We start from the raw sequence: 17,089 nt of genomic DNA on the forward strand, positions 1-17,089 counted from the left end.
TAGCAGATCATCTTATTTACCTACTCAATGTAACAGGAAATAGACTTATTGTAAGAAATTTTTGCTTATTTCTAGATTGTTTTTGCAGTGTAAAAGGCGCCTCTCTTAGAGATTTTTTAAATTATTTTGTTTGCAAACAACATCACTTATTTGATGGGTGAGGGATAGATATGATTTTTAGGTATGACTTAATAATGAAAATAGTGATATTCTACAGCTACACTGGAGTTTTTCTCCCATCTCATCCCCTGGAAATGTTGAAATGAACAGTTTGTCATATAAAGCAAGCATATTCCCTCACTGCAAAAATGTTATTCTTAATATGTATTTTTTTCTGAAAAGGTGGATGTTTTTTTCTTGAAATGAGTATTGTCTTATTTCAAGTGTATTTTATCTAATTAACTTATTTTAAGAGTGAAAAAAATTTAATTCCATTTGCAAATCCTCTTATTTACCTGCTGAAATTAAGGTTAAATAAAGTTAATTTAAGATATATTTACTTATTTCTAGATTGTTTTTACAGTGTAAGACATCGTCTCTTTTAAAGGTCTTTAAAGGCATACTATGCAACATTTTTCAGTTAATTAATGTGTTCCATAAAGTTTAGGATGATTAAATGAGTAATTTCAGGTCGAACAAAGGTTTTCTCGGCCGCCCTGGTGGTCTGTAAGGGAAATACCGCACTTGCAATTGCAGGAGCCCTCGGCCCGCACCCACAGGCTCAGAAGTCTCGTGCATCGCGAGAGTTGGTCTTGCTTTACGGCGAGAACTGCTACACGCCCCCAGTGAAAGGCATGCTCGTTGCTAGCGCAGTGGCGATATTTGTGCTGTTATCATGGCGGAACCAGCGAGAAAACAGAGAAAGCCCATGTCATCCGACAGTCGGATAAATGTATGGGAAACTCCAACTTGGCTAACTACAATCTTTGTTATTTAGACACATGCATAACAAATAATGTGTGAAAACATGCAAAATTTTCAAACTCGAAAATTGGAACAAAATAGTCACTTACCGCAGTAGACGTGGTGATTCGTTGCGTTCGCCTGTCTGCTAAGCTCAAAACAACCGCGCCTGGCTTGACGGAGAAACCAGGAGAACAGCTGAGCATATTTACAACAGTGCACTTTTACTTTCGCCCTCTGGGGGGAGCCTCGCTGAAAAAATCAACACCGGTTGCATAGTGTACCTTTAATAATATTTTTCTTGTTCTTTTGGACTTTTAGACCACAAAGGTTTACTGTGGTGTTTAGACTTAGACAACTTTTATTGTCATTTTGTATACAAAAACATATTTCATTCTTTACAACTTTAAGACCGTGAATGAGAAGCAACTTAGCAGTGAAATGAACATTTCCATTCCATAAAGTGCAGCAGTGATCAATTGTAAACAGTGCGGGAGATCAGCATGGTGCAAAAGGCATGGAAGTTAAGAGCATTTCAAGACAAATATATATGGGGCAAAATGCATTTTTGAGTTGAGTTCTATTTGGTTTAACCCTCCTCGTTTGCTTTTGCTACGTTCACATCTAAAGCAGCAGAGGCAGCAGAAGCAGCAGGTTTACGTGCAAAGTCAATGGTCGATGCGCATCGAGGCGCAGCAGAAGGTCCTGCAGCGAATTATGAGCAGCACGTCATGAGCTTCTGAGAATCTGACGCGCTGCAAAAGAGGCTGGAGTTGGAAAATTCAAACTCTTGCTGCTCGACGAGCCTAATTAACCAATCAGAGAAGCTGATCTGGGAGCTGGCAGGGAGTCAGACACAGCGCTGCTGATGCAGAGCGCTATGATCACTCCTCTGAAACAGTTTATTAACGCCAAAATTAACTTAAAATGTAGAAACCTGCCGGAACAATATGTTCGATTTTATTATTCTGGTGTCTGCAGTTTGGATTACATATGTAAAAAATGCTTTCCAGCCACCGCAAACGTTAGCGGAAAACCGCGAAAAGGTGACTGGGCCAGAGGCTGCTGTTGAGCGGGATTCCCAGTGACAGCGCACCACCGGTGTACGGGGGTCTTAGCGGCTCTGACAGAGAAATAATATTTGAAGGGAGGATGGTAATCTTGATGAACTGGCTGCACAGACCAAGTTTTCAGGAGGACTTTCTCACTTCAACATAGATTCAAACTACTTTTTACCCGCTGATCACAGCTAATATAGCTGCCATTGTTCCAGGCAAAGAAAGGATAGAGTAGCTCCGCCCAACATGCATCAGGTCCACTTTTCCACCACGCAGCTAGAGCAGCAAAGATGCTAAAGCTGCGCGTCAGAACTAAACTGGTACAAGCATCAAGAATGAAGCAGGACACGCGTTTTTGCTGCTCCTGCTGCTTGTGGTGTGAACGTAGCACTAGGGATTACATCATCATCTGTTCCCTTGGGGTGCTTCAGGGCTCCTTTTTAGGCGGCCTTCTTTTTCCCTTATCAGGCAGCACGGTGTTTGAATTTAATTCAGTCTTCATATACCATCACTTCGGTGTTAGAGTGGATGCAGATCTAAAATGTGACACCCACATCAGATCAGTTGACCTTTAGTCAGTAAGGCAAAAAAAAAAAAAATTCAGACAGCAATCCAAACTTTTATTGTTAGTCAGCTGGAAAACTTTAAGTGGCTCTTATTGCTCCTCTCCAGAGAGTGCAAAATGCTGCAGCAGGTCTTTTATTTGGCATTCACACCATTAAGCACATTATTCCTGTTTCCGCCTCCCTCCATTGGCCTCCTGTACGGTTTATGAGTTATTTCAACGTTATTTGATTTATTATTAAATCTCTTCATCTCTCTGAGTTTCTGCATCTTCATGATCCTCCGGTTTCCTCAGCTGATCAGTTTTTTCATCTTTCTATTACTGTTGCAAGCAAATGACATGTTTTTATATAAAAATATTTAAAAAATGCAATCTAGAAATGAAATTTTATTCAAAAAAAGATTGAGAGTAACTTTGTTGTTTTCACATATTTTGTTTTTTCACATTTTCATAAAACAGTGTTTCATTTTGCACATCTTTGATATTGACATTACTGTAAAAATGTCCATAGCTGATATTGGTTATTTATTCTCCAGGTGCAGTTTTATATAATTAAAACACATTACAGTACAGTATTTTATCTTTTATCTTTTAATTCTTCACTGTTATGTTATTCTTATACATTTTTCTAAGGTCCTTATTTGTGTGACCATTTTTCTATAATTGTTTTGCTGCTGTAAACACCAGAATTTCCCCATTGTGGGACAAAAAAAGGGATTTTCTATTCCATTCTATTTTCTTTTTCCCTGAAATTTTTTTTTTTTTTAATATTTGTTCAGATTTCATATTTTCATTTGTGTTAAAAAATATTTTTTTCAGATTGAGCTTTATGAGTTAAATTTTTTTGAAATTGTGTGGTTTATAAATCACAGAGAGAAGATAAGATCAAATTCGAATTAACGAAATCTCCTAAAACTTTTTTTCATTTGCATGTCTGGTTGGATTATTTTTTCAATAAACAAAACTTGTTTTTTGCTTGCAACAATAATGGAACAAACTTGACTCCATGGTTTCGTGTCTTTTCTGTGACAGTTCCTGAAATGTGGCTCAGTAAAGATGCGACCGCTGTCTGTTGCTTTGGCATTAGACATCCCAAGATATTCTATTCAGTTTATTTCTATAGCACCAATTCAAGACACGTCATCTAAAGACACTTTCCAGTTCACCAGATCATCCAGTCAGATTGATTCCAAGTTTTCTATCTAAGGAAAACCAGCTGATTGCATCGACTCATTGACTCTTCAGCAATCCCTCACACTAAGCATGCTTGCAGCGACAGTGGAGAGGAAAAACTCCCTTTGAACAGGAAGAAACCTCCAGCAGAACCAGGCTCAGTGTGAGCGGCCATCTGCTGAGGCCCACTGGGGTTCAAGGAGACAGAAGCAGACATAGAAAAAGAAGCATAGATACAAAAGGCAACTGTCAACCAGCTCCACAGGCGGCCCCGTCCAGGAAACACACAGCCAGGCAGACGAGCTCCGAGCCAGCTCCCATGTCAGAGGATGAAGAGAGCACATCCAGTTAGTCACAGTCAGAGAAACAGGACTACACTGGAAAACAGGCCAAGCTCCAACATCTAGAAACAAAGGTGTTGATGGCAGCAGCACAGCTGATATTTCTCTCCAGGATGGAGTCACAGCCAAACAGGAACAGACCAGATGAAGCTACTATGAGAAAAAGCAGAGAGAGCAGAACGTTAGAGATTGAACTAACAGATTCTGCAGATTGGGAGAATAGAGATAGAATGAAGCAGAATGGTGAAAAAGGGGTCCCTATGTCCTCCAGCAGTCTAAGCCTATAGCAGCAGAACTATAGAGATAGCTCAGGGTAACCTGAGCCACTCTAACTAGAAGCTTTATCAAAAAGGAAAGTTTTAAGCCTAGCCTTAAAAGTAGACAGGGTGTCTGCCTCACGGACTAATGGTTTGTTGGTTTTAGTGCTTGAGCTTAAATCATTTGTCGTCGTTTTTCTACCCCTTGATTGAATTAATTGGACATCCTGGTAGTTTTCACCTCGGTACATCTGTGTCTCTGCAGGTACGTCTAGTGATCCATGAGAAGGGGCTGGTGTGTGATGAGAGGGATGTGAGTTTGCCGCTGCAGGAGCACAAGGAGCCGTGGTTCATGAGACTGAACCTGGGAGAGGAGGTCCCCGTCTTCCTCCACGGAGACACCATCATCAGTGACTACAACCAGATCATAGACTACATGGAGAAAAACTTTGCAGGCGGTAAGGCTGTCAGTGGCTCCGGTAGATTCAGCTCTGCTTCAGATGTTTCACCTCCCATTAATCACTCAGTGCAGCATGTTTTAAATTCTAAGTGTTGATTACATCTTTTCATTTAATTCAGCAGTAACTAGAAATCACCTGGGCTAAAAACGTCCACTTCTTCTGACGTTTTTTAACACAAGCAAACTCTTCAAAGTTGAAGGGAAATCAAATTTGAATTTCAAATCATTCTGGCTTAAACATGTATATAAATTTACTTTCTATCAGACTATACGGCCCCAAAATTTAGAAAATTTCTATATAAAAAAAAAAGAAATCCTGTCTTAAGTTTTTTTTGTTTTTTGTTTCTTCTGCAGGTCAGTTAGTTCTACGTCAGCCTGAACACCTAAATTCGGCCAATCATATATCAACGGTCATCTGTCAATCAAATGTTTCCGGTCATAGCATCTTGATTCATGTGTCACAGCTAATATACGCAACAGTTGAAATCAGAATCCTTTCCTTTCCCATTGAGTTGCGTCCCAGTGTTCACGGGGATGGACATCTGTGTCTTCGGCAGGCGTAGAGCTAACAGAACTGGCAGCGTTGCGAGGCAAGGGCTCAAACATGTACGGCTGGAAGCCTTCTACACCAAACCAAGCTTCTGCCGCCCTGGCGTCCTCTTCCACAACATCTTCGTCCCCGCTTTCCTCCTCTAAATAAAAAATGGATGACGGAGGAGACTCATCCACGACCTCCGACACTAAACTCTCCTCCTCTTGCATGTTTCCGCTGTCCATAGCGTTCCTTGACAGCGTCGTTTCTAAGTCACCAATTTAGTGCTACTTGGTCCTAATGGAATTTCCCATTGGGAACCTGCTAGCACTAAGTTGCTAACTGGTTAGCAAGATGCTTCCAACAAACCGGCCACAACCAAACTGCTTGCGAACCTTCCGCCACAACAATCCTGCCCCCTTGATAATCAACCTCTCACATTCACTTTATTTACTCGTGTAAAGTCGGGCACCACGATTGGAACAGCCGCTTCCCTACGACTTTAAAGGTTGGAGCTCAAATAAAGAAGCTACTTGGTGTCGCTTATACAGGTGCTGGTCATAAAATTAGAATATCATGAAAAAGTAGATTGATTTCAGTAATTCCATTTAAAAAGTGAAACTTGTATATTATATTCATACATTACATACAAACTCATATATTTCAGATGTTTATTTTGTTTAATTTTGATGATTACAAATGACAACAAATGAAAATCTCAAATTCATCATATCAGAAAATTAGAATATTACTGAAGACCAATAAAAACAAAGGATTTATAGAAATGTTGGCCAACTGAAAAGTATGAACATGAAAAGTATGAGCATGTACAGCACTCAGTATTTAGTTGGGCCTCCTTTGGCCTGTATTACTGCAGCAATGCGGCGTGGCATGGAGTCGATCAGTCTGTGGCACTGCTCAGGTGTTATGATAGCCCAGGTTGCTCTAATAGTGGCTTTTAGCTCTTCTGAATTGTTGGGTCTGGTGTATTGCATCTTCTTCTTCACAATACCCCATAGATTTTCTATGGGGTTAAGGTCAGGAGAGTTTGCTGGCCAATTAAGAACAGGGATACCATGGTCCTTCAACCAGGTACTGGTAGCTTTGGCACTGTGTGCAGGTGCCAAGTCCTGTTGGAAAATGAAATCTGCATCTCCAAAAAGTTGGTCAGCTGCAGGAAGCATGAAGTGCTCTAAAACTTCCTGGTATGTGGCTGCGTTGACCCTGGACCTCAGAAAACACAATGGACCAACACCAGCAGATGACATGGCACCCCAAACCATCACTGACTGTGGAAACTTTACACTGGACTTCAAGCAACGTGGATGAAGTGCCTCTCTTCTTTTCCTCCAGACTCTGGGACCTTGATTTCCAAAGGAAATGCAAAATTTACTTTCATCAGAGAACATGACTTTGGACCACTCACCAGCAGTCCAGTCCTGTTTCTCTTTAGCCCAGGCAAGACGCTTCTGACGCTGTCTGTGGTTCAAGAGTGGCTTGACACAAGGAATGCGACAGCAGAAACCCATGTCTTTCATACGTCTGTGTGTGGTGGTTCTTGAAGCACTCACTCCAGCTGCAGTCCACTCTTTGTGAATCTCCCCCACATTTTTGAAGGGGTTTTGTTTCACAATCCTCTCCAGGGTGCGGTTATCTCTCTTGCTTGTACACTTTTTTCGACCACATCTTTTCCTTCCCTTCGCCTCTCTATTAATGTGCTTGGACACTGAACTCTGTGAACAGCCAGCCTCTTTAGCGATGTCCTTTTGTGTCTTGCCCTCCTTGTGCAAGGTGTCGATGGTCGTCTTTTGGACAACTGTCAAGTCAGCAGTCTTCCCCATGATTGTGTAGCCTATAGAACTAGACTGAAAGACCATTTAAAGGCTTTTGCAGGTGGTTTGAGTTAATTAGCTGATTAGAGTGTGGCACCAGGGGCCATCAATTTTGAACCTTTTCACAATATTCTAATTTTCTGATATGATGAATTTGAGATTTTCATTTGTTGTCATTTGTAATCATCAAAATTAAACAAAATAAACATCTGAAATATATGAGTTTGTATGTAATGTATGAATATAATATACAAGTTTCACTTTTTAAATGGAATTACTGAAATCAATCTACTTTTTCATGATATTCTAATTTTATGACCAGCACCTGTATGCTCACAAGGTACAGGCTCATTGTTTATGGAGCAAATTTTCTTCTGTTATTGTTGTTTTTTTATGGAAATAAAAAAAACAAAACAATCTAGATAGAAACTTTGAAAAATGTTTGAGTCAGAAAAAGGTTTTAAAAACTTTGCTGTATTCTCAGAATTTCATAATAGATTAAGATTAAGATTTTATGGACTGCACAGTGTAGCAGTGGGTAGCCCGGCTACCTTGCAGCAAGAAGGTTCCAGGTTTGATTCCCAGCTCGGGTCTTCCTGGATGGAGTTTGCATGTTCTCCCTGTGCATGCGTGGGTTCTCTCCGGGTACTCCGGCTGTGTGAATGGTTGTTTGTCCTGTTTGTCTCAGTGTTGTCTGTGATGGACTGGCCACCTGTCCAGGGTGGACCCCGCCTCTCTCACGTAGACAGCTGGAGATTGGCACCCCTCATGACCCCGCTTGGTATAAGCATGACGGAAAATGGATGAATGGATGGACGGATATATAATATTTTATTAGATTTATAATTTCAGAATTCATTATTCTCCTTAAAGGTTTCATATTCGATATTTTTTTGTTTTCGAATTTCTCTTTTCCAGATTGAGTTTTACCAACTGCACTTTTTTTTTTCCAAGCTGCATTTTCCAGATCATATCATCTTCCCTTCTGGGGGCGGGACTTTTCCCTGAAGTGAAGAGCAAAGAAGCATTTCTATTGGTCTGCTGGGCGTCAGCAACAACATTCTATTGGTTAAGAGCGAGCGTAAATGTGTGATTCATACTCATAGTTTTACATAGTGGTAACTTTCAAACATGGATGCGTCTCTTCTTAACTTGTATTCTCACATGTCTGAGCGGAAAGTAAGGCAAAAACAATTCAAATCTCTAATCTAGTCATGGTTATTGATCTGCATTTACAAACTCAAACACCTACTTATACATTTTTATTGACGATTCTCTTACCCCATACAAAAGGCCTCCCTGCCATCACCCTAATTTTCAGCTCTGTCCACAGATCTGACAGAGTTGCAACATTAATATTACTTCCTACCAGAGGAGAAATGATGCTAAAGTTAAAGGAACATTTAAATTATTGATCTGTTGGGGAGGAATAATTTTAACTGTATTAAATGTAAACACAACCACTAATTTAGCATCAATAGGAACAAAACTGACTGACCCTACAGACAATGTTGCATTAAAACCTTCCTGCTGATGCGTTTTCTGAGTCCTGCAGCAGAGATGGGATCACATATTCTGACGAGCTGGAGGATAAAGGACGACACTTCAAGGCTACCTGGAGGTCCAGGATGAAGTCACTGCAGCCTCTTTCCTCCAATGTCACCAAAACAATCTGATTATTAGATTTTAAAAAAAACTTGAACGTTTCCCAGACAGAAAAGAAAAAAAACAGGATTATTTCATCATATTGAATCTGGTAATAAATTGAAGACCAACAATAGAAAAACTCCAGAAGGTTAAACTGATGCATGAAGATGAGGATTTTAGCTGTAGGTAAATGAATTTATAGGAAGGAACTTATTTATATTGAACGTTTTGCAGCAGATTGAAGGTTTTCTGTGAAGAATCACAGATTAACCTGATACTTAGAAGGCATTGGATTCGTCTTCCCTGTCCAAATGTCAATCTTTGTCTCTGAGCATAGCTGAAGTCATCCGTTTACTGGTTAGCATGCTGTCCAGCTGAGACATTTTGGGAGTTTTTTCTGAGAAATGTCAGCTGCTCTGAGACGTTCAGAAACTCATCCTGACCTCCAGAGTGCAGCCGTGCTTTTTACTGTCTGTTTTTTTGGATTCATCGTTCCTCTGAAATTTTACCTTCCTGTCCTGTTTGTGTTTCTTTCCTTCAGAGACAGTTGCTCAGCTGATTCCTGATCCAGACTCGCCTCCCTACGAGCGCGTGCAGCAGTACCGCCAGCTCCTTGATGGCCTGCCCATGGATGCCTACACGCATGGCTGCATCCTCCATCCAGAGCTCACCACCGACTCTATGATCCCAAAGTACGCCACCGCAGAAATACGTAGTAAGTGACGCCCTGCACAGCGCATGCACAGACATCTCGAATTCTTCTCACAGTAGAAAAGGAGATGGTCTGGTTTGCAGATTCTTCAGAGCATTGCTGTTAATGTGTTTTCTTGGTGGGGAAGATAAAATGTTCTGATGGGTTCTATAAAAACATCTGGAGATCAAGTGATCAGATGTATTAATATACACAAAAACAAAGAGCCATTAAAAAGCTTAGCTACAGGATCCCTTCTCTAAATATCTGCTAAAAGCTCAAGCAGATTATTAATAGATACCAAAGTTTATGGGGGACAAAAAAACAAGGGGAGATTCAGAGTCTTTTGTCGCTTTAGCAACTTTTTAGACCCCTCTTGCACTTTTATTTCAAAAAAAGCTCCTAGCGCCAAATCTAGAAGCTTTTTTTCTCCTACTGGAGACTTTGGTGACAACATCAGAGGATACTTTCCGTAAAAAATTCAAAAAATATCCACTGGACTTGGTTTTCAAGATTTGAAGACGTTTCTCCACCTCTGCAGGAAGCTTTCTCAATTCAAATGTCTGGATCCGCAGTGAGTTTGAGTCTTATATGGACAAGGCCTTGTATTGCTTGGAAACATGCAATGTTTGCAGCCAGAAGTGACCAAATCCGATTTTTTGGCCCATATGCGACCTGGAACTGATCTTTTTATGGCTGTCTGAACAACACAGATCCGATTTTTTCCAATCCGATCCAGGCCACTTGGCTATGTGGTCCTGAATCAGAGTAGCTTTGCCTCGTCTGTTCCTGTTTGGCTGTGACTCCATCCTGGAAAGAAACATCAGCTGTGCTGCTTCCATCAACACCTTTGTTTCTAGATGTTGGAGCTTGGCCTGTTTTCCAGTGTAGTCCTGTTTCTCTGACCGTGACTGGCTGGATGCGCTCTCTTCGTCCTCTGGCATGGGAGCTGGCTCGGAGCTCATCTGCCTGGCTGTGTGTTTCCTGGATGGGGCCGCCTGTGGAGTTGGTTGACAGTTGCCTCTTGTATCTATGCTTCTTTTTCTATGTCTGCTTCTTTCTCCTTGAACCCCAGTGGGCCTCAGCAGATAGCCGCTCACACTGAGCCTGGTTCTGCTGGAGGTTTCTTCCTGTTCAAAGGGAGTTTTTCCTCTCCACTGTCGCTACAAGCATGCTTAGTGTGAGGGATTGCTGAAGAGTCAATGAGTCGATGCAATCAACTGGTTTTCTTTAGATAGAAAACTTTGTATCAATCTGACTGGATGATCTGGTTGAACTGTAAAGTGCCTTGAGATGACATGTGTTGTGAATTTGGCGCTATGGAAATAAACTGAATTGAATTGAATCCGATACGAATCTGATCTTTTCAAATGAAGCTGTGTCTGAACAGCCAGGTCGCATCCATCCGACCTGAACGTCATTAATACCCGACAAAGATCACTATTCTGCTTCTTGCTACGCAGAAGCGACAAGAATAGCAACAACCATGGCGGACGATGATGCGGAGAGCAGCATTTATGTTTAACCATATTAAAAAGATTCAGTTTTTATGGTTGAAAAAGATCGCTTGATGCCCGCCGCCACTACCATCGACGTTTACTCCCGTAAATTTCGTCATTGCGTCCTCTACTGGGCATGCGAGACACTTGCGTTCTATGACTGCAGTTCACACAGAAGATCACATACAAGTCGCATATATTTTGAAATGTGAACGGCAACGCAAAAAAAATGAATTTCACCAAAAAAAAATCGAAATTGAGCATCAAGGCCTGCAGTGTGAACATAGCCTAAAACACAAGTAGATTGGTAACCCCGCCTCCTGCTCTCCTCTATCTTGTCTGCTGTCATGATTCATGCAGCTATTATTTCATCCAAATGAAAAATGGAGAACAGATAAGCAGATCATGGCTTGTCTACAGTGAAAAGAAGGACTGGGTTATTTACTTTGGCCTTTTTGGAAACACAGGAAGGAGCAATCAGCTAAGTGAGCTTAGTGCTTGGAAAAAATCTTTCATTCCTTTAGAGACAGCATGAAAAGTCAGCTGAGTACAAAACATAGAGAGGAAAACAAGAAGAAAAGGGACAAGAAGAGAGAGACACAACCTAGAACAGATAATGGATGTCTATTCTATTAACATTTCTGTTTTTGTATATCCATCCATCCATTTTCCATCACGCTTATCCCTTCTGGGGTGGCGAGGGGTGCTGGTGCCTATCTCCCGCAGTCTCCGGGTGAGAGGCGGGTCCACCGTGGAGAGGTCGCCAGTCCATTGCAGGGCAACACAGAGACCAACAACCATTCAAACACATCTAAGAATTTAGAGAAGCCAATTAACCTAACACTAATGTTTTTGGACTGTGGGAGGAAGCTAGAGTACCAGGAGAGAACACACACAAGCACAGGGAGGACACGCAAACTCCATGCAGAAAGACCCTAGGCCAGGAATCCTGAACTTTCTTGCTGCAAGGCAGCAAAGATGGCTACTGAGCAGCCCAGGGAGGCTGGATGCTGATGGGGATGTTTTTAATACATCATATTAAATTAATGCTCTACTCAAGCTGGAGGACGGGAGGAACAGCAAAGGCTGTAGGCTCTGCTTTGCACAGGCAGTCTGTAACGGAGTGGGGCGGTGACGGAGGATGTGGGATTTCAGGGTAAGGGTGGAACAGAGCTGCGCCCGGCTAAACTCCTTAAAGGAATAGTACACCCAAAACATGATTAGCCTTCATTTTCTACTCACCCCCATGCTGAGCAACACTCTGGAGTACTTTTTTGATATCTCAAATGCATCTGGAGATCTGGGAGGCTTCTTGCTGTCTGCTGACATTCAAATAATGGAGGTCTATGGTGCCCGAGGCAGAAAGGTCCATAAAAGTCCACAAAAAACGTGTCAATATTCCTCCATACTGCTCGTCCAATGTATTCCAAGTGTCCTGAGTGGGTAGCGTCCAGAATTTACTCGAAACAAAGTCATTTAGAATGTTTTTAGAGCATAAACAGGAAAAACATAAAAAGACAAGAATATAATATTGCACAAAGAAAGCAGAAGATTGTTCCAGAGCGCCGGCGCCACCACCTGAAAGGAGCAATCTCCCCAGATCCTCTAACGAGTTCGAGGGACCATGAGCAGGTTCTGGTCTGAGACCTCAGCCTCCCAGAGGGGGTATAAGGACACAACAATTCCCTAATGTAGGAGGGAGCCTGACTGGGGAAGGCTCTGAAGATCAGCACCAGGATTTTAAACTGGAACCGAAAAACATTAACAACTTTTATTTAGAATATCACAGTATTTTTATTATTAATTAACCAAATATTTCAACAGTTATAAATATAAAAAAAGCTCCACTGATAACTATTAACATGTTGATTTATTTCTCTGTTGTGTTCAGGGATGTAATGCCAAACACATGATGTGTGTGTATGTTTGTAACTTCAGGACACTTGGCTAATGCAGCGACCGAGCTCATGAAGCTGGACCACGAAGAACCTCAGCTGACAGAACCCTACCTGTCCAAGCAGAAAAAGCTAATGGTGAGTTTATGTTCCAACCAGAGGCCTGCTAACCTGACTCCACCAGATGGATTTGCTCCGCATATCCATCTGGAAACCTTCCGTTGAAGTAATTTTGGGAAGGGGCGAAAATACTGGTTAGCTGATTGGCCTATGTTGGTGATAGACGGGCCAAATAAACCAATCAGATCAACGAAGCATATGACGTACTAACAGAGCGACGACGAAGAGGAGCCAATTGATAGATCAAACTCTTGCCGAAACCAGTCGGGAGAAGAGCAAAAACATCTTTTCCTCTGAGAAAAGCCTCCAGAGCAGTGTTTTGCTCTTCTTTCAGTGAAGAAATACTCTGTAATTCCGATAAAACTTGCTCGATAGCCACGCTAAGGCTAGTTTCATCGGCTGAAGCCGCCATGTTCTTTAGACTGAACTGTGGCGCTTCTCGTTGCGTCACACCTCAACCCGCCTCAAAGCCAATGCTGATTGGACGTTCGTTTGGTGAACGGCTCCAAATTTTCTTTAACGGAGAGTCTCCAGACTGATTTGCGAGTGAAACCTTGAAAGCTCGCGAGATCAGGATGGTCTCACGAGGCTAGAGGCCTGCACCACCAAGCAAACTCAACGCAGCTGGGTTACTTCCAGTCTATCCAGTTCAGCTAGTCCACAACAATGGCGGTTAGGATCAGTGGTACCATGAAGCTCATTATCAACTCATTAACCTAATCCAGCTTGAACTGTTCATGAATCTGTGAACGCCAATGTATAATGCTACGTTCAGAACGCACACAGCAGAAGCAGCAAAAACGCTTCAGTTCTGAAGCTAGAGCAGCTGCGCGGTGGAAAAGGGGTGGAGCGAGTAGATTGGTAACCCCGCCTCCTGCTCTCCTCTATCTTGTCTGCTGTCATGATTCATGCAGCTATTATTTCATCCAAATGAAAAATGGAGAACAGATAAGCAGATCATGGCTTGTCTACAGTGAAAAGAACACTGGAAAAACTGAAATCTAGATGAGTATTTTTTTCTCAAAATAAGTGAGTTTGTTCTTATTTAGGTAAGATAGACATTTTGCCAACGGAACAAGACAATTTACACTTAAAATAAGAATTGCATTGGCTTATTTCAAGTGCTTATTATCCAATTTTCTCATTTTAAGAGCAAAAATACTTGTTCCATTGGCAAACTATCTCATTTACGAACTCAAAGTAAGGATAAATACACGTAATTTAAGAAATTTTAACTTATCTCTAGATCGTTTTTGCAGTGAAGGACTGGGTTATTTACTTTGGCCTTTTTGGAAACACAGGAAGGAGCAATCAGCTAAGTGAGCTTAGTGCTTGGAAAAAATCTTTCATTCCTTTAGAGACAGCATGAAAAGTCAGCTGAGTACAAAATAGGGATGAATTTATAATCGTTTTGTATCGATGCATCGAAACGTCCGCAAGAGAATCAATTATTTTTTTTTTTCCTCCGGTATATTTTTATCCATTTGCTCCTGGAGGTAATTCTGACTCCCGTGCTGCGGTGGCGCTAAACTTATTTTTCCCTCCTACCTCGCTTCCTTTAGCCACTACCCTCTTTCCGCTTGCACACACACTCTCACATAAATATTAGCTAAGATAGACATGGTGGAGGAAAAAGAAGATGACCCACACACCCCTTACAGGTTCAAGTCATTTATGTGGAAGTATTTGGGGTTTTATTTTTGTTACTTAGTCTACTAGTGCACTTATGCACTCAATGCACTGATTTTGTGGAGTATTGTTATTCTATAGTGAATGTAGTATAAGCCTATTTTTGTTACTTAATCTGCATTTATGCACTCATTGCAGTATTTTTTGATGCAAGGCCTTTCAGAATCTATAACACACAATCGCATTATTATTTTTTCAGTGAATGAGGTTTTCATAGGCCTAGGTGGAGTACAAGTTTGCTACTTTTGTTATTTGCTGTTTCTCAAATAAAATGCATAACGATATTACAGCTTTCATTGATTTATTTCAAATTTGAAACATTTTCTAGCCTGTAAAAAAGTTAATCGAATCAAATTGTATTATGGTGTTTTCTTAAGTATAGAAAATAATTAGGGATGCAGGATATAATGGGCCCCCTATCGGTATCGGCCTTAAAATTGAATATCGGACATCGGCCACCCCACCGATATTTAACCCGATATTTGATCAGCTTCTGAGTTTCTAAAAGTCTAAACAAAAACAAAAAATACTACTTCTTCTTCTTCCTCAAAAACTTCTTTATTACAGACTTAAAAACTTCTAAAGACGAGGGAAAAAATATTGATACATTAAAATATCCCAATATCTTCATATGCTGATATATTGCCATTTAAAAACACCATATTAATCTCTTTTACTAATGAAATATTGCTATATGTCATCGTTATGCTACGAAATCCCCCGAAAATTCACGAAATGTTGCCATATTTTTATATGTTGATATATTGACGCGGTATCGATCTATTTTACTAACAAAATCTCACAAGAATTTGCAAAATATCACGAGAGTTTGTAACAGAACGATGAAATTTCACGGGATTTTGAAAGTAAAATAGATCAATACCGCGTTTTTAAAAATCTATTTGATATCAGCATATGAAAATATATTTGAGTATATTATTTTTCAAAGTGTCAGAAATGGATAACAAAACTGCTATTTTCAATGACTACTTATTTTTGTCCAGCTTTAACATCGGTATCGATATCGGTTATCGGCTACATGAGTTTTAAAATATCGGCATATCGGATATCGGCCAAAATCCCAATATCATGCATCCCTAAAAATAATCAAATCGTTTGGTCAGGAAATTTATACTGAATCGAATCGCCATGATGGGTGTTATTTACACCCCTACAAAACATAGAGAGGAAAACAGCAACAAGAGATGGACAAAACTTAGAACAAATATTGTATGTCTTTTCTATAAAAAATTCTCTATCTGTATAATGGGTCTGTTTTATGTGTAGTCTTTGCCTGTCTTTGCTTAGGGCCCCAAATTTCCTAAATCTGTGAACAGCTCCCAGATGGGCAATTTCCAAGACTCACAAACAAGCTTCTGTTTTCAGGCAAAAATCTTAGACCATGATAATGTGAACTACTTGAAGAAGATCCTGGGGGAGCTAGCCATGGTTCTGGACCAGGTGGAGGCGGAGCTTGAGAAAAGAAAACTAGAGTATCAAGGTATGTTTTCAAGTTTTATCTAAAAAAAACAAATAGAAACTGTTCTCTTGATGTCATTCTGACTCGTTTTGACTCACAGGTCAAAAGTGCGAGCTGTGGCTTTGTGGACCTGAATTTACACTAGCTGATATCTGCCTTGGAGCCTTGTTGCACAGGCTCAAGTTCTTGGGACTTTCTAGGAAATACTGGGAGGACGGCAGCCGGCCCAACCTGCAGTCCTTCTTCGTGCGCGTGCAAAAACGCTACGCTTTTCGAAAGGTCTTGGGCGACATCCACACGACTCTCCTGTCAGCAGTCCTACCCAACGCCTTCCGAATGGTAAAAAAGAAGCCGCCATCTTTCTTCGGGGCTTCGTTTCTCATGGGCTCATTGGGAGGGATGGGCTACTTTGCCTACTGGTTTTTAAAAAAGAAATATATGTAGTGAATGCCCTGTTGTTGTGTTAAATGTCTGTGTATTTGTGTGATGCTTCAACTTTTCTGTAACGTTTTATGACTGCAGGAAAATATAATGAATCTATATAGAGAACACTATTAAATACCTAGATACACAAAGAAGTATGAAAACATTCCATAGTATGAACTGACTGACAGCACATTATCAAGGCCTTTGTTCCTGTTTTTTTTTTCTGAATCTTGCTGCTTTTTCGCATGCAAGACCTCATGTTTTTATTTATTCTGCTTTATGTGTTGTTTTTTAGATTGATCATTTTCACATTAAAACAGAAACCCAGACCAAACATTGGGCGTAATCAGCCTTCGCATGTCACCATGACATCCGATAAAATCACTCCTCCATCCCACAGAGGCTCTAATGCTACGTTCAGACCGCACGCTGCAGAGGCTGCAGAAGCATCTGGTTTACAGGCAAAATCAATGGCTGACGCACATCAAGGTGCAGGAAAAGGTCATTCAGTACGTTTTGAG

At 40.9% G+C, this 17,089-nt stretch overlaps 1 protein-coding gene across 1 annotated transcript in view; it reads left to right on the forward strand.

The window, feature by feature from the left end:
- The window catches only part of gdap1l1 (ganglioside induced differentiation associated protein 1-like 1), a 28,221-nt gene extending 11,132 nt beyond the window's left edge, over nucleotides 1–17,089 (forward strand). The window contains exons 2-6 of the mRNA XM_038306611.1: nucleotides 4,563–4,755; nucleotides 9,310–9,483; nucleotides 12,897–12,991; nucleotides 16,049–16,163; nucleotides 16,243–17,089. Coding sequence (XP_038162539.1) covers nucleotides 4,563–4,755; nucleotides 9,310–9,483; nucleotides 12,897–12,991; nucleotides 16,049–16,163; nucleotides 16,243–16,586 — 921 coding nt within the window. The 3' untranslated portion in view covers nucleotides 16,587–17,089. The remainder of the gene's footprint in view (nucleotides 1–4,562; nucleotides 4,756–9,309; nucleotides 9,484–12,896; nucleotides 12,992–16,048; nucleotides 16,164–16,242) is intronic.

The sequence above is a fragment of the Cyprinodon tularosa genome, unplaced genomic scaffold (genome assembly GCF_016077235.1).
Source record: "Cyprinodon tularosa strain WSP-4 unplaced genomic scaffold, ASM1607723v1 ctg587, whole genome shotgun sequence".
In the NCBI taxonomy this organism is placed as follows: domain Eukaryota; kingdom Metazoa; phylum Chordata; class Actinopteri; order Cyprinodontiformes; family Cyprinodontidae; genus Cyprinodon; species Cyprinodon tularosa.